Below are 25,646 nucleotides of genomic sequence, written 5' to 3'. Positions count from 1 at the left end.
CGCTTCTATCTCAGCTGAAAGAAGGATCACTCAATAAAATAAGTTAGTTTACAGTACATAAGTTTGCAAGAATTCTAAAGTAAAGACGTTGAAGAGTTTTAAATTAGTTTACTATACTACATATTTATATTAAATGTTAGTCTATTTAAATTAAATTATTTAGAATCAATGATTAATAAATTATTTATATGGTACATTATTTATAATTTTTTGGATTTTTTTATAATTTTTTGATCAATCAAGAATCAAAGTTATTGCTTTTTTTTTTCTTTCAATGGTAGAAGTGAGATTGTACTATTTGTAAAAGTTGTAAATGAATATTATATTAAAAATAATTTTAATATTCTAAATACTCGTGAACATAGTTTAAGAATAAAATTATACTTTAGCTAATAAAAAAAATGAAAGAATCTCACATAGGGCCCCTTAGCACAAAATTTTGCATTTAAGGCCTAATACACTATGAAAACTCTCTGCAAGTCCAAGGTCCTAAAGTGAAAATATGTTTTAACAAAAAAGGATGCATTTAACCTTAGATATTTTGTTTTCAATTACAAGACATTATATTAAAAATTTATGAATATTGTATTGTATATTTATGGATATTTTATTGTTATTTCGTCCTGCGTAACTTATACATTTCAAATTAAACTATTTCCACTAGACCAATTATATATCATAGGACATTGTGTTGAGATTTTATAGATATGTTGTGTATTTATGGATATTTGTTGTCCTTTCATTTTGCACAACTTATGCATTTCAAATTAACCCATTTCTACTAAACCAATTATACATTATAGGATATTGTCTTGAGAATTTATGAATATTATATTGTACATTTATAGAGAGAGGGAGGGCAAATATATCTTTTCCCATTAAAACATATTTCTTTTACTTATAACCTGACCTGTAGAGAGTTTCAAATTGTATTAGGTTTCACATATAAACTTTTTTTTGCTTTGTGGGCCTTAAGTGAGGTTCTTCCCTAAAATTTTTTACAAAAGTTTATTGGTCTTTTGTTTATATGAAAATATCACAATTATCTTCTATCATATTTTAAATGAGCTAAAATATTATATTAAAGTTTCCTTGATCAAGGTTTAAGGGATATATATTGTGTATATATCCCGTGCCGGTCACTCCCATGTTGCAGGACGTGACACAAGTATTCTTTGAAAAGTTTAATCATTTGCCCCCTTTTAGGATTATCTACCATTTTTAGCTCTTTCTTATCTTCAATAGTCCCCATGTTTATTATCTCAATTATTTCTTCATGTGGAGAGATTCGTTTTTCATCTGACTCCATGATTTTTGTGTATACTTAGATTATATCATTGTCATCGTACTCGTAATTATACATGTCAGAGGTGATTAATGAACCACCATTTAGGGGCTTCAGAACTTTCACATTAGGCAAGTGTTCTAAGGAATTTGGTTTTTTGGAATAAAGTCAAACTTGTCTTCAATCTTCCAATTTTCCAATGCAATTCTAGGAGTGTCCATTAAGATCCACGCGTGAGCCCTTTCATCAACTAGAGCACCCTTGCAATGATTGGCTTATTTAGGATTTCAGTCAGTGTTAGGAAAGTATCTCTAAGGTGAGGGATTTCTTGGCCTTCAACCTTAATTTTCCTTACCAAGTTTACTTGTTCCCTTAGTTGTTCTTCTAAAGGAGGTTCATACCCTAATCCCTGACATTTATGATTCTCAAGTAATTTGATCAAGGATTTGATGCCTTGGAGGTGTGCACCTAATCCTTTCCCTTGTTCAAAACCACTCCTTTCCATTATCTTTTTGGTAATGGAGTTGACATTCTTATTACCCTCCATTTTTCCACTTCAAATGCCTAGAATGATTGTCAAATTATTTTTTTTTTCACTCCTTGTTTTTTTTACAGTATTTCCCTCCCCACAGATCCTTATTGTATATTGTAGGAATGGAATCAAACCATAAATCTTGGGTGACTGGGCCACTCCATGATTAGGGATAAAAAAAAGTCTATGTTACCCAGTCCAAGGCCATTATTAATTATTTTGGTGATATACAAAAATATTAATAATGTGCATAAAAAGATTTGGTGTACTTTATACAATGTGATAGTCCAATAGGGTTAAGAACCCTTGAACTTGAGGGAAGGTACTAGTCCAATTCATTGTGGCACATTTTAGGTGTAATGATATTAAAAAGGCCACTGTGGTTTATAGTTTGTTACTCCTAATCTAGGAATTTTAATGTAAACAAAAAATAATGCATGAAGAAATGTATATTCTCCTTTGTGCCTTATAGGAGACATGTCCAAATGTAGGATATCATATATTGCCTCTTATGGTGGCTACTAGATTCATGTAATGTGTAAAGTTCTTAAGGTAGATCTAATATATCCTAAACAAGGTCCCCAAGTTGCTTTCACCAGAGAGATGAAAAATCTACTTAACAAATTTAACCCTATAAGAGTTTAATAACTCTTCAAGGATTAAATTTTTTAAATAAATATCGACTTAGGTGAAGTATTCACGATGACTTCAAGGGACTTTAAAGTCCCTCAGGGAAATTGTTACTAACTTATACTAACTTAGGGTACTCTCTAACCTGGGTATAAGGCCCAAAATGTGTGTGAGGTTGGATGTGTGAGTGCTTAGTGTGTGTGGAGAAAATATAAACATGTTAACCAAGAAACTACAAGATATCACGAAAGTTAAATCATCTAATTAAGAGAATAAAGAATACAAAAAAAGTTTAAATAAAAAAATTAAAAAAGGATAATCAAAATAAAAAAGGCCAAATAAATTCATACAATTAACTTGAATAGGTTTGACTCTTTGATGTAAGTTCCCAATAGAGTTGCCAATAGTCATAGCCGATCTAAAATTTCTCGAGAAGGAAAATTGAATAAAAAATATAAATATCACCAAAAATTTATAAGTAGTTTTGAAAACCTTTTTAACGCGTGGCTTACGTATAGAGAAAAGGGTAAGGGAGTTGATTGTATGTAGGAAAGGTGTTAGGCACCTCACAATACTCATTTATGTGAATGGTTACCTTAAGTTAATTATATAAATTTAAATGGCATTAAAAATATTAATTATCCTTAAAAATAAGATAAAAAATAAGAAAATTAAGAAGGAAAAATTTATTTATTTATAAGTTGAACTTGAATTAAGATGAAACCCTAAGGTCTACGTACCCTTTAAGAAATCAAAGTTCACATAGTTTGGGGTAAAAATGCATGTCTATTGGTTGAGATTTTTTAGGAAAAATATTAATTTGTTAGAAAATAATTTTTAATGTTGGTTTGTAGTTTTTTATTTATGAAAAATATTTTATTTCTTTATTTGTGACAAAATCTTAAGGGATAATTTTGTGAAAAATATTTTAATAAGATTTAAGAAAGCTACGGGGACTCTGAAAGTCTTACACAACTAATAATTTTAAAACTATGTACATACGATAATTCATCGCTATGCATCAAATGGATATAAATTTGGAAGGCTGTCAAAATATTAATAAAAAATTATTGATGAAATAAAATTGAATACGTGTAAATGCCCATGCCTTATTCAGCAAGAGAGTGAATAATTTTCTCCAGTTATAATATCATGCACATGAAGACAAAGGAATAGGATTCAAGATGAGATAGGAAAAAGAAAAGAAGTACACAGGGATTATAACAAGTCCACATGGTACTATCATAAGGAGACAAAAGAATTGCAATACATATGGTAGTTAGCAGATATTAAAATCAAGCTCGTAAGCAAAGATTTAAATTTCTAAAGTGCTAAGGCTTAATGGAAGGTAAGCTTACCTCTATAAATCTCAGTTGACTTGAATCTTTATCATTTCCTCTTTCCTTCCTTGAGTTTCTCTCTCAGTCTGTTATGCTCTACCTTTGCTTTCCTTTATATAGACCCATTCATCTAGGGTTTTCTCATATCTCAATCCTATCGTGATCAATATTAGTATTTTATATATTATTATTATTATTATTATTTAGAGATTGGATATTAATTGTTATCTTTTCTATTATTATATCCTGATTATTATATTATTTTGAAATCTTCTAATCTTAATATTAGATATTAGGTTATCTTGAAATTTTCAAATTATAATATCATATTATATTATATTCTGATTATTTCAAATATTATACTATAATCTAGCATGAATTTTTTTTATCTTTGTGCCCAACTTATATATATATATATATATATATTTTCTTGTTGTAAAATTTTATTTTTTATTCTTATTATTTTTAGTTTTTATTTATTTTACTATGAATATTATCTTATTTACTTATTAGGACTCCAACAAATACAATGTTCACAATGATAGTATAACTATCAAATATATATTAAATACTTGACAGCTGTTTTGAAACAACAGTCAAGTATTTAGTACCTTTTTTTATTTGTCAATTTTAACTTATAACTGTCAAATATATGACATCATATTTAGCTTATTCTGTTATAATGAGTTTTCACTCGACCTCCAACTAAACTCAAGTTCACCACTGGTGTCACTCGTCTCTAACTCTCGAGCTCAACCTGTCCAATCCACTCTCCTCTTATTTTGAGTTATCAATACTCTCATCATCAACATTACAATATAAAGTTGAAGATTGAAGCTAAAGGCTTGACTCTGCCCTACTAGTGACTCTTCTCCCTCTCCCTTGTGCCATGATCTCCTTCCACTCCAAATCCAAAGTTGAGGCTAGCAGAGTTGTCATCACCATTGCCTCAAACTCAAGGAGCCACAATCATTGCCTCTGCTTCTCTTTCATGCTACTTTTTCAAGTAAAGTCTTTAAATTTTGCATGTAATTTTTTTTATTTTTTTGTTAAAACTTAAAACATTAATCATATTTTGTTCTCCTTAAGTGATCAAGTTCCATTGTAATAATAGAATCACATCATGATTCTATATTGAAGGGTTAAATATATACCATTGTTAAAAAAATAGAGAATAACATATAAGACCTCTTGCAAAAAAAAAAAAAGAAAAAAATAAACAATTTGTTGTCCTTGAAAGTTGAAACTTATTAACCATTAGAATTTTATAGCATGTCATCATATTTTCCTTAAATTATGATATATTTTATCTCATTTGTATATATTTTGATTACCTAAATTAAGAAAATGTGTATCTTGTTTTGGGTTTGCATACTTGGCTTTAATTCAAAACTCTGGGGTTAAGTTTATGTTATTTTGGTTTAAATTTTAATTAGATGTATTTTTAGACATTTGTTGATGCTTTTGGAAGGCTTTCAGATGAAGAAATCAATTGCATAAAGGCTAAGTTTCATTAACAGTGAAAATAGTGTAAAATTACTAAAGTCATCCTTAAAGTCGTGACCTTCGTTCGTGACTTTTGCTTCTATTAGTAAAACACTCCATTTTATTTATCTGAAAATGCTTGTGTAGGATGCATGTATACTAAAAGCTCAACCCAGAATGCATTCTGCACACTTGAAGACACTTTGGGACCTTAGTTGTGCTAGGGTTTAAGCTTTGGATGAGTTGAGTTTAGGGGTTGACGCTTTGAAGATATTTGAGGCTCCATTTCTTCGATTCCTTTGTTTCTTCTCCATTTCTCTCCTTGTAATCTAAACATGGCTATGAATATTTTCTATATTTGTAGCTTTTTGATATTTATAATTAGCTAAACTTTTTGATCTAGGATTATTTTAAATTCTTGTATGAATTAACACTAAGTTCCTCCTCTTTTTTATGATTAATGATATATATGTATTTATTTTACTCCTTTATTAATGCTTATAAGCGTTTAACCACTATTTAGATATTGGGTTGAATTGATTGATACTTGAGAGAACTAAGTCGAGTATAGAACTGGGGTAAAATAGTATAAGAACTTAATATTTGTATATTGAATGGATAGTTTTACTAGTAAGATAGAGATATATTTGCTAACCTTGTATAGTCGCATTAGAGTTAGTGTTTAAAATTGGGTTTTCTTGATTGCAACAAGAGATCGGGCAATTAATTTAACTAAGCACTTGTTCATAACTTGAGAGAGCTTGTTCAAGTATTTTTAGAATCCTAGATTAGTACTTATCTTCATTAAAAGCATTTATGAGAGGAGGTAATTTCGGAGTAATGAAATGTAAGCAGAATAAATAATCTTAGGGCTCAATTTATTCTTGAAGTTTGTGAATCATTCAGTTTTCTTCATTTTCTAGTGTAAATTAATTTAAAAATAAACTTCACCTAATTATATTTTGTTCAATATAAATATACCATTAAACATGATAATGATATAAACCGATGCAAAATTCATCACTTATCAAGTAAGCAAGGAAATATTTTCTAGTGAATTCTATTAAAAAAGAAAATCAAAAAACAATCCCTAAAAGAAAATTCCAATGTGTTCACTATTATAGAAATAGGTTATGAGAGTGCCCATACAAAAGCATTTTTAAGATAAAACGTTCTTAAAACATAAGGCGGAACATACCAGAACATTTTTAAATAAAAAAGCTCTAATAGACTATTGCCTTTGAGAGCGTTTATGGGCTGAAAAGCTCCCGTAGGTGTAATTTTAAAATTTATTTTTTTTTGAAAAGCTTATAAGAGCTTTTTGGATAAAAATTTTTCTCGTAGATCAAAGCTTATGGGAGGTTTTTTTAGTTTAAACGCCCCCATAAGCCCAATATTTTTTTAATTTCAGATTTTTTTTTTAACATTTTAATGCTTCGGTTTTTACCCCAGTGCCCACTCTATTCGAAACCCTTACCTCACTTCAGTAATTTCCTCGCTGTTCTTCTCGTCCTTTGCTGCTCAAGCTCGATGCCTCCCCCCAAACTAGATCTGCGACCCAAACCAGATCTACTGCACTAAGCTCGCCACCGGTCCTCTTCCTTTAGCTCGATGCTGCTGCTGCTCGTCGAAGACTTGCCATCGTGTCGCCACCGTGTTCTGCTGAAGCTGGTCTCTGATGCCATTTCTGGTAAAGCTCTTCTTCCCTAGCTCGTAGAACACCAGTCATGTAGCTCTTCTTCCAAATTCGATCATTTATTCACTATTTCTTCAGGTTCAGATTTAGTCACCGTGCTCTTTTTGTCTTCTTTTCTACTTGCCTTGGCCCTCAGAATTTGTAAGGACCTAAGGATTGGTTGAAAGAGCAAAAGAAAATGTAAGAAAAATTTTTATAGCCATAGCTTAGCGGAAAGAGTAAGAACCAGAAAATGACCGATCCTTTTCTTTGTGGGCTTTTCTTACGGCAATTAAACAATGCAAGCTCTGTTTCGTCTTGTAGGTTAGAAGGGAAAAGATTAGAGAGAGAATGAAATAATTGCAAGGTTTAGTACCAGATTGTAACAAAATCACAGGAAAAGCAGGCATGCTCAATGAAATCATCAATTATGTTCAATCTCTTCAATGACAAGTAGAGGTTAGACATTACCCACTTCATCATTTTCCGTTAGGTTGAAGCTACAAGCAAAGACACTACACAGATCCAAAGGGCTTGTGACTCATTATTCTGGATCTCGGTTCATTTTTTAACTTTATTTCCTAGAACATTCTTTTTTTATTAACTGAGTTCCTAGAACCTTCATAGGCTAGTTTCCCATGAAATTTTGTTAGACAAAAATTATTTTCTTGCTTGCTTCCAAGCTTAAAAATGTGTACATGCTGTGTTACTTTTGTAAACGAGCCGTTTTTCTTTTTTTTTGGTGAGAAAGGACCTGTTGATCATGAGATATGCCTTTCATGCTCATTGATGGATACCGACTTCTCAATTGATAGTAAATAGATTTTGACATGGGATTTTATATGGAATCATGCTTTATCAAAACTTGGTGGCTTCATTTGATTAAAGGTGGACGATGTTCTTCATTTTAATTTCTATTAATAGTTAGGGTTAAGACCATGTAGATGTAAGAGTGATTTTCTGCTTAAAATATGCCCTTTTCTGCAATGGCAGGAAATGATGAAACATTGAACTTTTTGAACAAATGTTGTTGGATCATGTTGCTTCTATAGTTGAGTTTTCCTACTTAGGTGTAGTCACCAGAAAGCTTTTGTTTTCACATTTTTTTTTGTGAAAAATGCCCTTGTTTGTAGTTACTCTTGCATTGCTATATTGAAGTGACCACTTGTTCCCCTTTAGCGTTGTTGGCTATTCATGAGGTGCTCCTTTCAATTAAATTTATTGGGTACACTTTCATGCAGGAATTTCGCCAAAAGACAATTGACATGGTTTCAAAATGAACATTTTAGTTTATTGCCATTTTGCCTTTTCTCTTATAGTTGTGGGACAAACAATAAACTATCATGATAAAATCTTTCATCTTATTTATCTCAGAGATATACAAAACTTTCCATAATCTTGTACTGAATAGCTTATTGCAGGACACTATTGTAGACTTTATCTATGAAGCTTACCATGATAAGAGTGGAACTCTCATTGTTCCTGAACAGTTGAGAATGTCTAGAGATGTTTCTAATGGTCGAGAAGCTAATGACCTCAAGGTCTACTACTCCAAAAATAGGTATATTTTTAAGAAGATGAAATGATGACAACGTCCCCTTGCCTTGACTCCTCTAATCTTGACATTGAATTTGTTGCATATAGGGGTGTTTATGAGAGCAAAATTAGATTTGGTACTTGAAATGTTGGGACATTGAATTGCAAATCTGTAGAGGTTGTAGGGGTTATGATTCAAAGGAAAATCAATATCCTTTGCCTGCAAGAAACAAGATGGCGTGGAGAAGAAGCTAAGGATATTCAAGGTTTCAAACTTTGATATACAAGAAAAGTAAGTACACGCAATGGAGTAGGCATCATTATAGATAAGGAGTGGAAGAAGAACGTTGTAGAAGTTAGTAGAATTGGAGACAGAATTATTTCCTTAAAAATGATAATTGGACGTAAGACTGTTAATATTGTTAGCGCTTATGCGCCGCAAGTCGGGACAGAAGCCAGTCTTAAGGAATTATTTTGGGAGGATTTGGAGGGGTTGATTCGACGCATACCACAGAGTGAAAAGATTTTTATTGGAGGAGACTTTAATGGGCATGTCGGGAGGGAAGTTGGTCAGTATGCGAGGGTGCATGGTGGTTTTGGTTTTGGAGAGCTAAACAATGAAGGACAAACTCTTCTTGATTTCTCATTGGCGTATGATTTTAAGATTGCCAACACTTGTTTCAAGAAGAGAGATAAGCATCTCATCACTTACAAAAGTGGAGCCTCAAGGTCACAGATTGATTTTCTTTTGGTTAGGAACACAGATAGAAGACTTTGTAAAAATTGCAAGGTGATCCCTGGAGATGCTGTAACGACACAACATAGGGTCTTAGTTCTTAATGTGTATTTTTTGAGTAAAATCCAAAAACGTCGACAAGTAGTAGCACCAAGGATTAGGTGGTGGCAATTAAAAGGTGAAAAGCAAGATATTTTCAAGTGAAATCTTTTGGATAAAGGAATTTTGGAATTTCAAGGAAGTGCTAACATCATGTGGGAGGATATGGCTAAAAAGATACGGGAGGTTGCAAAAGTAGTTTTGGGAGAATCAAAAGGTTTTGGTCCGAGAGATAAGGAGTCTTGGTGGTGGAATAATAGTGTACAGGACAAAATCAAGTATAAGAAGAACTGTTTTAAAGCCATACATTTGTGTAACAATAAGGAAAATTGGGAGAGGTACCGTATGGCTAAGAAGGAAACTAAGAGAGCTATGGGTGAAATTCGTTCTAAAGCTTTTGAAGAATTTTATAAGAGCCTTGAGACGAAGGAAGAAATATTTATAAGATTGCCAAGAGTAGGGAAAGAAAATTAAGAGATTTAAAATAGGTAAGGTGTATTAAGGATGAAGAGGGAAGAACTTTAGTTATAGATGATGAAATTAAAAATATATGGGAGACTTACTTTTCTAAACTTTTCAATGATGGAGAGGGTTCATCTAGTAACTTGGAGGATTTAGTAACTAGTGAAGGAGAACAAAATTTGTCATTCTATCGAATAATACGTGATAAGGAGGTAAAGGAAGCTCTTAAGAAAATGGCAAATGGTAGAGCCAACGGACCTGATTGTATATCTATCGAAGCGTGGAAATGTTTAGGTGAAGAAGGGGTGAGATGGTTAACTAAGTTATTTAATGTGATTTTACGGTCCAAGAAAATGCCTGATGAGTGGAGGAGAAGTACATTAATTCCTATTTATAAAAATAAAGGAGATATTCAGAATTGTACTAACTATAGAGGGATTAAACTCATGAGCCACACAATGAAATTATGGGAGAAAGTAATTGAGCACAGGTTGAGATTGGAGACAAGTATTTCTGAAAATCAATTTGGTTTTATGTCAGGTAGATCAACTACGGAGGCGATTTATCTACTAAGGGGATTAATGGAAAAGTATCATTGTAAAGATAAAGATCTACACATGGTTTTTATTGATTTGAAAAAAGCTTATGATCGTATACCAAGAGAAGTGCTTTGGAAAGCATTAGAAAAAAAGGAAGTACGGATTGCTTATATTAAAACCATACAAGATATGTATGAGGGGGTAAAAACTAGTATAAGAACGCCTAGTGGTCAAACAAAGGATTTTCCTATAAAGATTGGACTACATTAGGGATCATCTCTGAGTCCTTATTTGTTCAACTTGATCTTAAATGTTTTAATAGAACATATTTAAAGGGAAATTTCAAAATGTATGCTCTTCACGGATGATATAGTTCTTATAGCAGAGACAAGAGAAGAGGTTAATTGCAAACTTGAGTTATGGAGGAGGACATTGGAGTCGAAAGGTTTTCGTCTGAGTAGAAGTAAGACGGAATATTTATATTGTAAATTTGGTAAAGGACTATTCGACAATAATTTGGAAGTGAAACTAGGAGACCAAATTATACCTCAAGTGAAAAAGTTTAGATATTTGGGAGCCATTATTCAAAATGATGGCGAAATCAGTAGAGATATTTCACATAAAATTCAAGCTGGGTGGTTTAATTGGAGAAAAGCTAAAGGAGTTATTTGCGACCGTAAGGTGCCTAATAAACTTAAAGGAAAGTTTTATCGCATTGCTATCAGACCGGCAATGTTATATAATAGTGAATGCTAGACTCTAACGGGACAGCAAGAGCATAAAGTTGGAGTAGCAGAGATGAGAATGTTACGATGGATGTGCGGACATACACGTAAAGATAAAATTCGAAATGAGCACGTACGCGAAAAAGTGATGGTGGCACCTATTGAGGAAAAAATAGTAGAAAATCAGTTGAGATGGTTTGGACATGTACAAAGAAGACCAAGGGAGGCACCAGTGAGAAGAGTGGAACATATAACTTTGAGTCCGATTAAGAGAGGTAGAGGAAGGCCTAAGAGAACACTCTTAGAAGTTATTGAACGCGATCTCTTAATTAATAATATTCATAAAAGCTTGATAAATGATAGAGCACAATGGCGTCTTGCAATCCATGTAACCGACCCCACCTAGTGGGATAAAAGCTTGTTGTTGTTGTTGTTGTTGTTGTTGTAGGGGTGTTTATGGGACGGGACAAGACTGGGACATCCTTGTCCTATGTCCCGTATTGAAAAAAAGATCAGGACTGAATTTTGGTCTCGTGTCTCATTCCGTCCCAAAAGTTATCCCGTCCCGTTAGGAGTCAGGACAGGATCGGGACAAAATCGGAACATCCTGCCGCCCTGATAAATGGGATAATATCAAATAAAGATCTGGTGGATAATAACGTTCATTAAAATTTTAAATCATATAATTTATTAAGTTTAAAATCAAAATAACACAAGTACATAAATCACATTAATTTAAAGTCAATTATTGAATTATATTAATCACAACTACATATTATAATAGCAAATACAAATGATCCTTATGCTATAAGATTAGCAACAACAGGCAAGTCAAATACAACATTAAATCATTGTTTTCTACTTTAGTGGAGATGTACTAAGCTAATTACTCTTCTAAAAATAAAGCAAGAAATGTATTATAAATAAAAGTTATTAAATAAATAGATATAAGAATAAATTATATTAATATAATTAATATATTGTAAAGAAAGATATCATCATGTTTACTCCATATTATTAAAATTATCAATATAAAAAAACTTTAATTTTAAATAAGAATTGCAAGTATTGAAATTATAACTGATATAATTAATATAAGTATAAATTATATTAATATAATTAATATATTTAAAATAAAAAATAATATATATAATATTTGGGACGAGACGAAATGTCCCAATGGTAATCTTGTGTCCCATCCCGTCCCAAATCCCTTTCTTATCCCGCCCCATAAAATCCCATTCTGATTATTTTCGAGCCGGGACAAGACTCGTCCCGATATTATCAGGATGATATCAGGCCAATTGGGATGAGTGCAAGCTGAATACCCCTAATTGCGTAGGCTTTTCTTGAATAATGAAAATTGCTTTATTCAAGAAAAGCCTATACATTTTCAACCTATTCTCATTGAATGTGTAGGGATTGCAGCAAATTCTTCCATTTTCATTATGTAAAGCTGATTTGCAGAACCTGTACAATGTGGCTTTTGATCAAGCCAGAACAACCCTGACGTCCTTTCCTTCTCAACCATTCACAAGTAGCTACAAAATTCATGTACTGTCAAATCACTTTTTTCCCTCTATAACCTGATATCTTAGAACTTGAAAGTAAATATAAAGTAGGAAGGATTTTTTAATGTTGTGACAGAGACATGAGACTAAGAGCGGAGAGCCCTCCACTGACATTGATGAGTGCATATGAGTTGTGAGACCTCTTTTTAATCTTTCTGACTCTTCTTTCCCTTTCCCACTTCTTTCTCTCATAGAAATAGCAAGTAAAGGTAGTGGAGACTTTTTGCCCAATGCACGCAGTATTTAATGCTTCTTGGTGTTTTTGCATAACATGACAAAAGATATAATTAGCATATGAATATCACATTAATTAATAATTTTTCAATACATCATAATCATGGGGTTAGGATTAAGCATCTGGAATAGAAAATTGATCTTTGACTTGCTTAACATAGACTTGTTTCTGAATGTCTTGTCATGGTATATACGTGCAGGCGTAATTGAAGCTAGCAATCTAAAGATGGAGATGTGAAAAAGCTGATGTTATGCTCCAGCTTGTCGGATGAGATAAGGGAATTTGAATTTAGTCCTAGCCTTCACAAAAAGGATGTCTTTTGCATCTTTGAGAAAAAAATACAGGCTCAAAGTAATATGCCTAATGTTATATATTATTTTGAAAAAATTTATCTCAACGGGACGTGAACAGAGAGGTATGGACTTTGAACGGTGTGTTTATTCATAATTAATATGATATTTATGGTTTAATTAAATTATTTTTCTTTATATTTTGCAGATAGAATATGAACGGATACTTTGCAACTAAGTAAGAATAGCGTTAGATGTATTTATTTGTACCATGTAAGTATGAGAGTATTGCAAATGTTTTTAATTTCTTAGGTTGTAATCTACATTATAATATTATGTATATTGTAGTATTGCAAATTATTTAGTTGAACGTTTGTATATAGTGAAATTGCTTGTGTATTTATATTAATTGTGTAAAGCTCTCGTAGGATACCTACGGGAGCTTTTCCTTCCCTATGGGAGCATTTGAAAAATGCTCCCGTCTATACAGGAGCTCCTACTTTTAGAGCGTTAACAAAATGCTTTGAAAATATAAAAAGAAACGTTCCAAAAAGCTATTTTTGTTGTAGTGGTTCAAACTATTGGAAACCTTGGAGGGGCCTTGCAACTGTGCAAGTTGAAGGATTAGATTGGGCTTGAAGGCATTCAATTTTTTTTTTTTTGATGACTTTAAACCATTGCTTATTAAATTATTTTGGTCTTGTAGTTATAACCATTGACCAAAGAGTTTGATAGTCCTCCTAAGAAATGGATAATTCCCCACAGTTTCAAATTTATTTGAACCATACAACAATCATAACAATATTAATATATTTATCTATCTAGAAACTATTCCAGCTAGGTTAGCTACTTCAACAAACATAAAAAAGTACTTAAAATTAAAGGCAAATAATTTTTTCCCAACGATTACTAATTTGTCCATCTATTATCAACATGATTCTTCAAAATTGCTTGCCTCACTGACATGAAGGCAAACAGAGTCTAGATGTAGAGTGAATATCCCATAGCTAGCTGCATATTAGAAATGAAGATGAAGGGGTGAGTCAAGGAGATTATATTAGTGAATATGCATCAATAGAGTGATATCACACGCACATGTTTCTTACATATTATTTGATCCTAGTATGACCCTAAAATTGAACTTATTTAAACTATCTTTCACACACACACAAAATTTAATAATTTATCCAAATGAATAATTAGGAAAAGTTCAATTGGTGCAGAGTTTGGTTCTTGTATCCAAGAATTGAAAAAATAATTATTACATTAATTAAAAATTGCACATATCCATTAAGAGAAATGCTTCATTATTATATTTTTTTTCTAATTATAAAAATACCTGTGATAAATTGGTGATGTCATTTCTCATTTATGCTATCATTGTAAACTACAATCTCCTTTCCTTTAGCTTTTCTATCATCTTCTGAACCTCCTGGGATTTCGGCCCCACTGATGAGAGTCATATTTTGTTGTTGCTGGCATTCTGACATGCAAACACAAATTAAGATAAATTTGTTTTAACTTTCATTTGTTCAACTTACATTAATATAGCGAAATATTTATAGTTTCATGAAATCTATAGGTCTATTACCTGTTGGAATTGCTTGTTCCAAATCAATCGAGTTCATATTCAAACTGCAAAATCAATTGCAACCAATTATAAACTTGAATGTAATCTCATATCAATTCAGAGGAATAGAAAAGAATGTGAAAGCATACCTGAACAGATAAATCCATAGTCACAAGATTCCATATGTTGATGGATTGGCGTACCGTGATCTTCCAAATTATAAACATTGCAAACTTCCTTATGGTTCTCTGGAAGGAGTCAAAGAATTAGTTTCTCATTATGCTCAATCTGTGGATCACGGCCTCTATTTATAGACTTAAGTTTGTGTTATCTATGGTTTGGCCCATCAACAAATTATAAATATCGCTCCAGTCTGTACACATTAATTTCATAATAATTACACTCCCTTAAGCCTTAAAACTTTTTCAAATAGACCACTTTATTTAGGCTAAATTATAATAATGGCCACACGATACATTTTTTATTTTTACATGTGTGGCCTCATATGTTAATTTTGTTCCAAAATTACCTTGTTGACTAGTTGAACCCTCTGACAATGGTGTCTCCCAGCAAGGACGCAATGAGAGCCACTTGTTTTCTTCAAAATTGTGACCTGTTATAGTTACATTATTCTTTTTAAGAAATCTGTATATATACTATTGAGTATACTCGTTGATATTACCATATCATATATGCATGTACCTTGGTGTCATCACCATCATGCTTTGTAAATGGTAACACTGGTAATTAAGTATCATTTGCATTCAGATTGTCAAACATTGCTTCAACAGAAAAATTCAAGGAGAGCCACTTATATCCATTATTTATATCATTTGCTGTCACACAACAGTATATTTGTTGTGCTTAGATAGAGTTTTGAAGCACCTTTGAGTTATTAAGTTGAATAATGAATACAACTATGTAGGCCAATTATAATAGTACATGTAACCTATCTTGGTTGGCCATGGCATTAGCATATACCTAAAAGTCATGAAGGATTAGGACAAGTAAACTAGGTTTCTACTGCTATTATATTCTCTTTTATAGTCTTTTACATAAGATGCTAGTGGAACTTGAAATGCATGAAATGGTAAATAGAAAGTTGACAATGGGAAAAAAGGATAAAATTATAACATAAGGAAATATGTTATATATCAAAAGTTGTATTCATATAGAAATTGGTAAAAATGTAGTTTAATATTGAAGCCAGTGGGTTGAATTTGTACCTTGATTATTAATTATTTCACTAGTAGCATTGGAAAATTGGACTTCAGGTGTGATTGTGTCATTCTCATTATGATTGATTGAGCAATTTTTTCCTCTTTTTGCATCTACAGGTAGCTGAACTCTGCAAGTAAAATGTCATAAATTGAAACTCAATTAACAAGAAAGTCCAAAGTTATATGAAGTGTTAACATAAATATATATATATATATATATGAGCTTACTGATGCAATATTGTCATCCCCCATCAGCATTCGTTTCTTGCCAAGTGCTAGTTCTTTCTGATTTATCCTTGTGCCGAATTGTTCTATTGAAAGACAATTATTTTGTTCCAAATTACATCGATTAGTGCTTTACAATAGAGAATGAGAACAAAATTTTGTTGACAGTTAATTTGCCTATGTTCTTTTAACTGTTATGACATACATATTTAGTTTTAACTGAAATATTTCTTGATATATTCCAAACTATAATTATTTTCCCAAGTCACATACATTATTTTGTCTTGGCATTGCTAATTGGACATTATGAATTATGATCAAGAGAACTTTAAATGAATAAAATCATGCATATATCAAAATTATGTGTGAACATACAAAATTCAGCAACAATGGGCTTGTTTGTTTTCAGATTTTAAAAACTGTTTTTTTTTAAATAAAATTTTTTCAAAAACCTGTTTGGATAAGTGTTCTCAATCTAACTGTTTTCAAAACTGATTTTTTTTATTTTTTAAAAATAGAAATACTCAAGTTGTTTTCATTTTATTTTTCTTGTTCTCAAAGCCCATTACATTTGATTATTAGAAATTATAGTCCCCTTGATCAATTTCTATAACAAATTACCATCATTAACTACTTATAACCATTACGTTATTTTTTTCATTTTAAAATAACATAACCAAACTAATTTTTATTTTATTTTGTTTGAAAAAGTTCTAAAAATTATATTACAAAACATTTTTTAAAAACAAAAAATAAAAACAGAAACCAAACGGGCCCAATGTCTCTATTACAAGACAATTTTTTCTTGTAAATAAATGAACGAATGAAATGTAAATAGTTATTTCTAACAATTATTGCTATATATTCAATGTCAAAAACGACCTGTTTCTTTGGCTAAAATGGATCTTTATAAGTTTAAACGGTTGGATAAGAAAAGCAAGAGGAAAATAATAAACATGGAGAGGTAAAGTAATTGTCTGGTTTCTGTTTTTAAAAAACAAAAACTTGTTTAGATAAGCATTTCCAATTTAATTGTTTTCAAAAATGTTCTCATGAAAACAAAAAATAGAAACATTTTAAAACTATTTTCATTTTATTTTTCTCATTTTCAAAATACATTACATTTTATTAATGAAAATTACAATTACCATGACCAATAATTATTATAAGCCACCACTATAAACTGTTAGTAATCATCTCGGTCAATTTTTTAATTTTAAAATTGTTTTCAAATTAACACAGCCAAATATATTTTCTTTTTTCATTGTTTTGAAAAAAATTTTGAAAACTACATTCCAAAATAATTTTTAAAAATTAAAAAAAGAGAATGGAAACCAAACAAGCCCTAAATTAACGTTGATGATGGCCCATCATTGCTGGTGTATTCTGAATTCATATCATCATTATCCTCCTTTGGGGTGATCTCCTTGATTTCATAATCTATATATTAAAAAAGATTTGTTTCTTTGGAAAAAATGGGTCCTTATCCATTCAAAAGATTCCATAATAAAAAAACATTATTGAATCAGATTAATAATAAAAATTGAGGGAAATTATGCAAATCAAAGTTGATAATAGTATAAGAGAAAATGCCAAGATATCATTACCATCACTATCCATGTATCTTGAATTTATACCTTCACCATCATCCTTGATCTCTGTGATTCTGTAATCTATATGTTACAAAAATACAATCACCAATTAATACTTTTATTCTGGACAACGATTCAAGTTTGTAAACCACAACTAACAAGGTAAGTGACAATCTATATGTCTATTACCTTGGTGACTAGTAGACCCATTATAGAAGGGTGTTTCCCCACAAGGAAGCAATGAGGGCCAATTATTATCTTTAGTATTTTGACATGCAATTTACATTATTCTATTTGATTAGATAGAGATTTGGATAATGATGAAGTAAATTAGTTTATTATTAGTATTTTATAAATGTACCTTGGTTTCTGAAGGTCTCATGAGAATACCTATGATAGCATGGATAATGGAATAGTACTCAAAAGGTCGATCGCTACTACAAAATGAATAAAAGTTAAAAAATGATGCCTTAAATTTATGATTTATGCAAAAAGGTGTGGTTTAAATCAAGGCAGAAGAAATATTTGACAATTCTCAAATTAATAATAAAATATGTTAATAATAAATTTGATTTTTAATGAAATAATTGTCAAATATTGTTAACAATTTTTTATTTTTAGAAGTATTATTCATATTTATTTGAGAAAATAACATTTAAGTCCCTCTTAAAGGAAAACATGGATATGTTATTAAAAACTGAACCTTAACTTTGAGAAAGCCCTAACAAAAAATCCATGTTTAGCTTAGCCCAAACAAAAAATATAAATTAAGGTTCAGCTTTTAAGAATAATAATCCATGTTTTCACAAGATAATATCCCTTGAGAGGGCTTGAACATCATTCTCCCTATTTATTTGATAGTTATCATGTTCAACTGTCTATGGAAAAAGAATTTAACAGTTTTTTTATAGAATTAAACCATCAAATATATTATTAGATATCTCATAAGTTTCTATTGTTATTCTAAAGTAGCCTCTGCTCTAAAAAAATCTCTCAAGTATCATAGCAAGTGAATGTAAGCATGTACGTATGGTGATTTAAATTCTTAAATACATGACCTTTGAATTGGTATTAATTGCTTTTTGTGTTATATGATCCTTTTTACTATTCCCTACACCTTGTAAATTTGCTTAAATCCACTCATTACTGAATTATATAACCTACTAAGCACTTTAATTAGTCGGGGTGTGAAAGGATGGAAATATATGCATGAAGTACATTGCTGCAAATGTTGTAATTGTACATCCTCGTATTTCAAGAACTCTGCAGAATATTCAAAGATTATTCTTTATGAAAATTAAAATGAGTTTTCTTTTCATAACTTTGCCTTAAAAAAAATTTAAGAACAATAATCTGCCCCTGTAAGGCAAGCAATATATTATATATTGCATTAAAGAGAAAAACAAAAAAAATTAAAAGATATAAATAATTAAAAAGTATAGTCACATGAAATTCACAAGAATAGGGACAAGAGAGCATTATTACCTTGGTCTCCACTAGTTGAATCCAATCTTTCATATGGATCTGTGAATCTGATATGTTCTGTCTCGCAAAGTTGTTTCATTAAATAGACTCCGAACTCTTCTACTCGCTTCGGGGTCAGATTGAATGAACATGGAATATGTACATGATTCCAGGAATTTTTTTCGGAAAGCTTGTTTCTTTTGATAATTCTCAATATTGAAACTCTCCACAACTATGTGATCAGCATCACTTCGTTGACTCGAAATCCTCAACCGACACAAAAGTACAAGTTCGTTATTGATGTAAACCCACGGTGCCACAGCATCAACATATGGTTTAAGAAGAGCAGAAAGGTACAGACATGGGAAGCAGTTACGAAACCAAAAAGAAATAGATTCTCCTTTGCTACAAATATCAAACCACTTTGGAATGCTTGTCCCTGGCACTTCAAAATGGACATAGGAAGAGTGTTTGTGTGGAGCTGCAAGTAATTCCTGTGAATCAAAACGAAGGTTGAGCAACATGCACAACAAACTAAAGAGCTGTGAATATCAGACAATTATAGAGAGAAATTGACCTCACTCAATAACAATCTTCTCGACTCTAAACTCAACGAAAAGCAATTTTTCGCTCTAAGATCTATTAAGTTTGGCGGAATCCCTTCAACCTCTCTCAAATGCTTGCATTCCTCCAACAAAATATCCGTCAAATGATGACATTGTTTTACACATGCGGGCAAAACTGTGAAACTGCTACCGCTCAAGTCTAGCCGTTCGACATTGATAAATCGAGCAAGATTAATTCTAAGGACGTCATTTGATATATTAGAATACCGATACTCGAAAGTGGTCATGTTTGGACATTTCTTTGACCACAACTCTTTTTCTTGGGCTTCCTCATGATTATATGACAACAAATTTTCACCACCATAAACACTCATCTCTTTTAGTTGCGGCAATAGAGAAATGCTATCTGGGAGCTCAATCCCCTTATGCTGTCCGATATGTAAACGTTTAAGCTGAGTAAGCTTGCAAATCGACCAAGGCAATTTTTCTATTCCAGTACCTTCTAAATATAGATATTTCATCACTTCCATTTCTTCAAGTATTTCTGGAAAGTACTTTAGACTTGAGCAAAAGGTAAGAGTTATTCTTTCCAGAGAGGGTAACTTGAGATAACGTGGAAACGTCTTGAGCCGGACACACTCGCATGCACCCAAGATTTTAAGTTTTGCTAGATCGCCAATCGAATCATGAATTTCAACTAAATTCTTGCAATTTGCAAGGATTAATTCCTTCATATTTTTGAGATTGGATAGATCAGGTATCACTATAATGTATTGACAACCTTGAAGATTCAAAACACTCAAATTGTTTGAATTCTGCAATAACCAAAGCCATCTATAAAGCTTTAAAAAAATGGAGAAATTATTAAATACAATTTAGCTAACAAGAAATGGTTATAAGATAATTTTACCTGACTATTTCCATGGAACTCAAATTACTATACCCAATGTTGAATTCAACTAGCTTTTTTGGACGAAAATCAGCAGGCAAACTTGAAGAAGGATACCCTTGCCACTTGAGCACTTTTAAGCTGTTAGGAAGATATTTGAGACTTTTTGAGCATGTCACATTGTTAAAAATAAGAACTTTGAGATTTTTCATACTCTTGAAGGCTTCTCCATCCCAATCTACTTCCATGCATTTGAGCCAATTGTCTTGAATTGTAATATTGACTTCACTTGTGCCCTTTCAAGCCAATAATACATGCAAATGATGAGATATTAAAAGTTTGATGCGGTATTTTTAAATAAAAAAAATCAAAGACATACAGAAACTACCCCAAGACCCAGCTTTAAAAAAAAAAACCATTAACTCAGCTTCAAAAAAAAAAAAACCCATTAACCCAGCTTCTACACAATATATACATTAACCCAGCCCTCAAACCAACCAACGAACGGCTCCTTTTTAAGAGGCTATTCAAATGAAATTCAAACAATAGCATAAAAGTAAATATAATTTTCCTATTTATTTATTCATATATAATCTTAATTATTCTTCTTTTATTTAAAAGGAATTTACGTATTTATTCGTTTTGTATAAACATTTAAAATATCTATCTAACATTTCATTCAAATTATCTAGACAATTCTAAACCTACTGAAAATGTACACTATCATCATTTTATTTGGCAATTGAAAATTGAACCTTTTACGCTTTTTAAAATTTTTGAATTTTTTCTTATGATTGATTTACTGATTATGTATTTATTTGTGTAAGTTTGTGAACTTTTCTACAATTTTAAATCATTATATTTGATTTGTTATTCAAGGATTTTTCTTCTATAATATATCACTCTTTTGTCAAAAAAAAAGATACCAAAAATAAAAACTTGAATACTTAAAATAACAGGCATACATAATTGAATGCAAATAAGTATCACTAGACAAGAAGAGAAAATAAAATGTTGTCCGTCTATTGAAACCAACACATGACTTTAGAAAGAACAAATATACAAAATAGTCCTATAAATCCATCTTGTCATGCATAGTTAACTAAAGCCCTTTTCTTCTCTTTTTCCTGTTTGAAAACAATCTTCTAAGGAATACTATTCCATTAAACCCATTAATTCATTAAATTATATGCATTTGAAATATAAGACAAAAGCATGAGAGAATAACTTCAAATAACAAGCAATGAAATATAAATATTCACCAATAAAATGATATTTCACTGAGGAGTTATGAAAGAAGAATAAACTTACAAGGAAATATAATGAAAAGTAGATAATCTCGATTAGTGTTACTTACTGTATTGTCTTCCAAAACATGAACAATATCTTGATGAAGCCATAATATACTACGTTTTCCTAGTTCTTTTGGTGATTCTTGACGAACAATTTCTCTCCCCATGTCTTGCATCAAATCATGCATTTTAACATGAGAATATTGAACCTTTATGAGGCATTTGTTCACCAACACTCTAATACCATGACTTGGATCAAAATCATAAACATGTTTCACCATGTTTTTGACATCTTCAATATTTTGTCCTCTGAAGAAGCAAGCAATATCAAGAAAAATTTCTTTTTCAAAATCATTTAAATCATCATAGCTTACTTTCAATATCTGTTGAATATCTTTATCAGGACTTCTTTTAAATTTTTCCAATAAAGATTCCCACTCATTTATTGTCATACCATAGAATTGGGTACCAACTACTGTAAGGGCTAGTGGAAGACCTTGTGCATAAGATATAGCACTTGACATAACCTCCTTGTAACTTGATTCAACTTGGTTACCTTTAAAGGCATTCCAACCCAACAATTCAAGAGATTCTTCGTCATTGAATAACTCCATGTCATATATTCTTTCAACCCCATGTCTTTGAAGTAAATGTCTATCCCTTGTCACTATAATGATCCTACTCCCATCACCAAACCAGTTGCAATGACCAGCTAATTTTTGTAATTGCTCATCTTTGTCAACATCATCAAGAATCAAAAGGAGTTTCTTTTGTTTGAGTCTCATTTTTATGACTTCAACTCCTTTGTTGGAATTTTGTATTTTGATGTTCTCTCCAAGAATATCCAAAAGCATTGTCTCTTGCAATCCTTGTAAGCCGAGTTTCATTGAGTTTTCTTTGATGTCATTGAGAAAGCATATGCTCTCAAAATTATCAGCAATTGAATTACGCACAGCATTCGCTATTGTTGTTTTACCCAATCCTCCAATTCCACAAATTCCTACCATGTTGACATTGTCATCTAACCCAATTTGTAGTAGAGAGTTTACTTTTGACACTCGAGAGTCTAATCTAACAGGGTGTTCAACATATAGAGGAACCCTTTCAATTTTACGAGAAATTTCTTTCACAATCCTCCCAATGAACTTGTATTCATACTCATGTCTCCTGAAATTTTTATTAAAAAAAGTTATGTCAATGCTAATTTTAAGTTCATCCTATTCATTATCATATACAAGAGATTTGTCTTTATCAACTTGTAACTTGATATGAAGTTGGATAGAAGAAAAAAGAAGAGAAAAGGGGGTAATAGTTGCAATTTACCTGGAATCATAATGGAAGCCTGAAATATTAGCTATTTCATGTAACGCAAGCCTCCAATTTTGTGTCTTCTCCTCATCAGTATGCATAACTAATGCCTGTTCATAAGGCCCCTTTTGATGCCGCACTTCTAAAGGCTCAACATCATAAAAAAATGGCAAAACCATCCGATTCTTTCCCTTAACACACTGATGTATCTTAACAAGTTCATCGAGGCAAAATGTTGAGGAAGCATAGTTTTTAGAAAATATGGCAATGGCCATTCTAGAATTTTCAATTGCTTGGAGAAGTGATGGTTTAGTTTTATTCCCTTTTCTCAGTTCCTCGTCATCAATGAAGGTGCGAACTCCTGCGTTCTTTAGAGCATCATTCAGATATCCAGTAAAACCATGACGAGTATCTTCGCCTCTAAAATTGATAAAGACATCGTAGGTCCATTGGCAGTGGAAGGAAGAAGAGGTTGGTGCCAACCCTATCATGATGGCGTCCTACTCATAAAAAACGAAGAAATCATTATTAATTTACCTTAAAAAATTATGGGTATATATGATGATTACCTGGAGAAGATAATTAAGGAAATATTAAAGATCTGAATGAATTTATTACTTACCAGGAAAACTGAAGCTGCTGGTGACAAAGTAGTCGTAGGGCACACAGTAAAGCAATGGAACTACCAAGTATAAAGGATTTAATTGTATTTATCAAACTAAAATAAACAGAAAAATATAAATGTTGAGTTTGATGTGATGGCTTGGCTAATAAATAAGCCTCTAAGAAAAGAGTGCCAGTCTTTCATCTTTTTTTTTTAATTCAATTTTTAAGAATAGATTAGAACGTCTTGTACATTGTTCAGTGAATTAAAGAATTAGGATTTGCATGTATATAGAAAATAATAGCAAAAAAATACAATCAAATAATTTTTATATAATGTACTCCTGTTGATCCCTTCTATAATATAAAATATTTTCTGACAACTTTGTTTAGTTCAAAATATAAGGCATTAGATAGTTCTTACAATTTTTTTCAAATATACCCCTACTTCATCTATTATTTTTTGTAAAAAATGATTTATTAAAATTTTAATTGTCATTATTAAAATACTTATATAAAAAATTTAATAAGAGTATTAATTGAAAAGATATACAATTTTGTAATAGATTAAGGTCAACTAATTTTTTTAAAAAAATTGTGAAGTAATTAACGGTGAATTATATTATTTTACTTATAAAAAACAATAAAACATATGATAGTTTTCTTTTATAATAAAAAAAATAGAGGAAGTAAGAAATAGTGGAAAATATAATTTCATTTTTTTAATAGATTAAAAAATGTTTGAACGGCGCCCTGCTCAATTCTCAGTTCTCACCTCAGTCTTACACCTGAACTAACATAAGTTGCAATTGTAATTTCACACTCCCTCCGTTAAAAAATATATGACATTTTTAATTGAATTTTATCTTATAATAAAATAATTACCTACTTTCAAACTAACCCTATATTTTCATATTCATCCCTATTAAACACCCTATAATAAATATAAAGTCATTATCAATAGGGACACTTTTGAAAAAAAAGAGAATGATCATACCTCAAAAAACTAAAAATGCTTAACATTTTTTTAATATATAATTTCTCAAAAAATACCTTATATTTTTTAAGGGAGAGAGTATTAAGTTTGGATTAGGAGTATATTAGATAACAAATTAAAGTTCGCTATACAGGTAGCATGGAAATTAATTAGGAGTGTTTGATTAAGGGATAGAAATCAAAGGTCCACGCAAGAAACATATTTCATTAATCTAAAATTTTCTTAACCGAAGCCCATAATCTAATCTAAATATATTGATGAAGCTACCTTTTCCATTGAAGGCTTTTAGAACGAACTCCAGAATTTAAAATAACAGAGGTAGTAACTAAGTCGAAGAAATTACCAGAAAGATTGAGGCGAGAACCACAGCAAGGTTGAGATGACTAAGGACTTTGCTTGCGCCAACTCAATCAAAAGCAAGAGATTGACGCAATGGGACGACTCTCAACTGAGTGTTGGTCTTTTTTTCTTATATATTCAATTTGTTGCGACTTGTGAGAATTTTCTAGGAAACAAGTATAAGAAACCAACAAGGAAACCATAAAGAAGCTTGACAGGAAGATGATAGGAAGGACCCGCGAAGGCTGCTTTACAATATTAGAGAGGAAGGCTTCACATGGAAGCCTCAATGAAAAGCCTCGCCTTGCGTGAGTTAAAGTGTAGTCTTGATTTACTATTTTATCCTTTTTATATTATTTGATTAACTACTTCTTTTTATATTATTCATTTGAATAAATATTTTCCATCTGGGTTTTATATTGGCCAATTTTTTATATCCTT

General features: G+C 31.2%; 3 protein-coding genes and 1 long non-coding RNA gene across 6 annotated transcripts; 1 reads left to right on the top strand and 3 right to left on the bottom strand.

Annotated features, from left to right (window-relative positions):
• Positions 1 to 6,750: 6,750 nt before the first annotated feature.
• LOC129315363 (uncharacterized) lies at positions 6,751 to 13,543 on the top strand. The gene is made up of 3 exons (XR_008594465.1): positions 6,751 to 6,962; positions 13,050 to 13,265; positions 13,349 to 13,543. It is a non-coding gene; the product is annotated as an uncharacterized LOC129315363 (long non-coding RNA).
• Positions 13,544 to 13,895: 352 nt separating this feature from the next.
• On the bottom strand, positions 13,896 to 20,403 carry LOC129315362 (uncharacterized). 3 transcript variants are annotated; one of them, XM_054958998.1, is made up of 10 exons: positions 19,789 to 20,403; positions 19,233 to 19,705; positions 17,763 to 17,828; positions 16,159 to 16,241; positions 15,937 to 16,058; positions 15,240 to 15,323; positions 14,860 to 14,958; positions 14,732 to 14,775; positions 14,480 to 14,623; positions 13,896 to 14,151 (listed from the first exon to the last, which is right to left on the bottom strand). In XM_054958998.1, the coding sequence occupies exons 1-2, from the start codon at positions 20,305 to 20,307 to the stop codon at positions 19,262 to 19,264; spliced, it is 963 nt and encodes a 320-aa protein (XP_054814973.1). In that variant the 5' UTR covers positions 20,308 to 20,403; the 3' UTR covers positions 13,896 to 14,151; positions 14,480 to 14,623; positions 14,732 to 14,775; positions 14,860 to 14,958; positions 15,240 to 15,323; positions 15,937 to 16,058; positions 16,159 to 16,241; positions 17,763 to 17,828; positions 19,233 to 19,261. The 3 variants fall into 3 exon arrangements, with proteins under 3 accessions (XP_054814973.1, XP_054814974.1, XP_054814976.1); XM_054958999.1 differs by lacking the exons at positions 17,763 to 17,828; positions 19,233 to 19,705; positions 19,789 to 20,403 and having other exon boundaries at positions 16,159 to 16,396; XM_054959001.1 differs by lacking the exons at positions 13,896 to 14,151; positions 14,480 to 14,623; positions 14,732 to 14,775; positions 14,860 to 14,958; positions 15,240 to 15,323 and having other exon boundaries at positions 15,790 to 16,058.
• Positions 20,404 to 20,478: 75 nt separating this feature from the next.
• On the bottom strand, positions 20,479 to 22,432 carry LOC129315113 (disease resistance protein RPP2B-like). The gene is made up of 3 exons (XM_054958661.1): positions 22,024 to 22,432; positions 20,688 to 20,962; positions 20,479 to 20,592 (listed from the first exon to the last, which is right to left on the bottom strand). Exons 1-3 carry the CDS (start codon positions 22,408 to 22,410, stop codon positions 20,577 to 20,579), a joined length of 678 nt encoding a protein of 225 aa, XP_054814636.1. The 5' UTR covers positions 22,411 to 22,432; the 3' UTR covers positions 20,479 to 20,576.
• Positions 22,411 to 23,541, bottom strand: LOC129316483 (TMV resistance protein N-like; the record flags this gene model as incomplete). Its single annotated transcript, XM_054960907.1, has 2 exons — positions 23,282 to 23,541; positions 22,411 to 23,125 (listed from the first exon to the last, which is right to left on the bottom strand). Coding segments are annotated over exons 1-2 (975 nt in total), but the record flags the coding sequence as incomplete, so codon positions are not given.
• Between the last annotated feature and the right edge of the window lie 2,105 nt (positions 23,542 to 25,646).

The sequence above is a fragment of the Prosopis cineraria genome, unplaced genomic scaffold (assembly GCF_029017545.1).
Source record: "Prosopis cineraria cultivar Desert tree isolate PC_DT_omini unplaced genomic scaffold, ASM2901754v1 PC7, whole genome shotgun sequence".
Taxonomy (NCBI): domain Eukaryota; kingdom Viridiplantae; phylum Streptophyta; class Magnoliopsida; order Fabales; family Fabaceae; genus Prosopis; species Prosopis cineraria.
The sequence above is the reverse complement of the archived record's forward strand: the minus strand, read 5'-3'. Positions and strand labels throughout refer to the sequence as shown.

Excerpts from the sequence above, each read along its gene's own strand:
- LOC129315362 (XM_054958998.1), bottom strand. The coding sequence starts at position 20,307 with ATGGAAGTGATGAAATATCTATATTTAGAAGGTACTGGAATAGAAAAA. Across the intron at positions 19,706-19,788 it reads GAAGATTGTTATTGAGTGAG|GAATTACTTGCAGCTCCACA; the intron begins GTCAATTTCTCT and ends TTTGATTCACAG.
- LOC129315113 (XM_054958661.1), bottom strand. The coding sequence starts at position 22,410 with ATGACAATAAATGAGTGGGAATCTTTATTGGAAAAATTTAAAAGAAGT. Across the intron at positions 20,963-22,023 it reads ATGTTTTGGAAGACAATACA|GGCACAAGTGAAGTCAATAT; the intron begins GTAAGTAACACT and ends TTGGCTTGAAAG.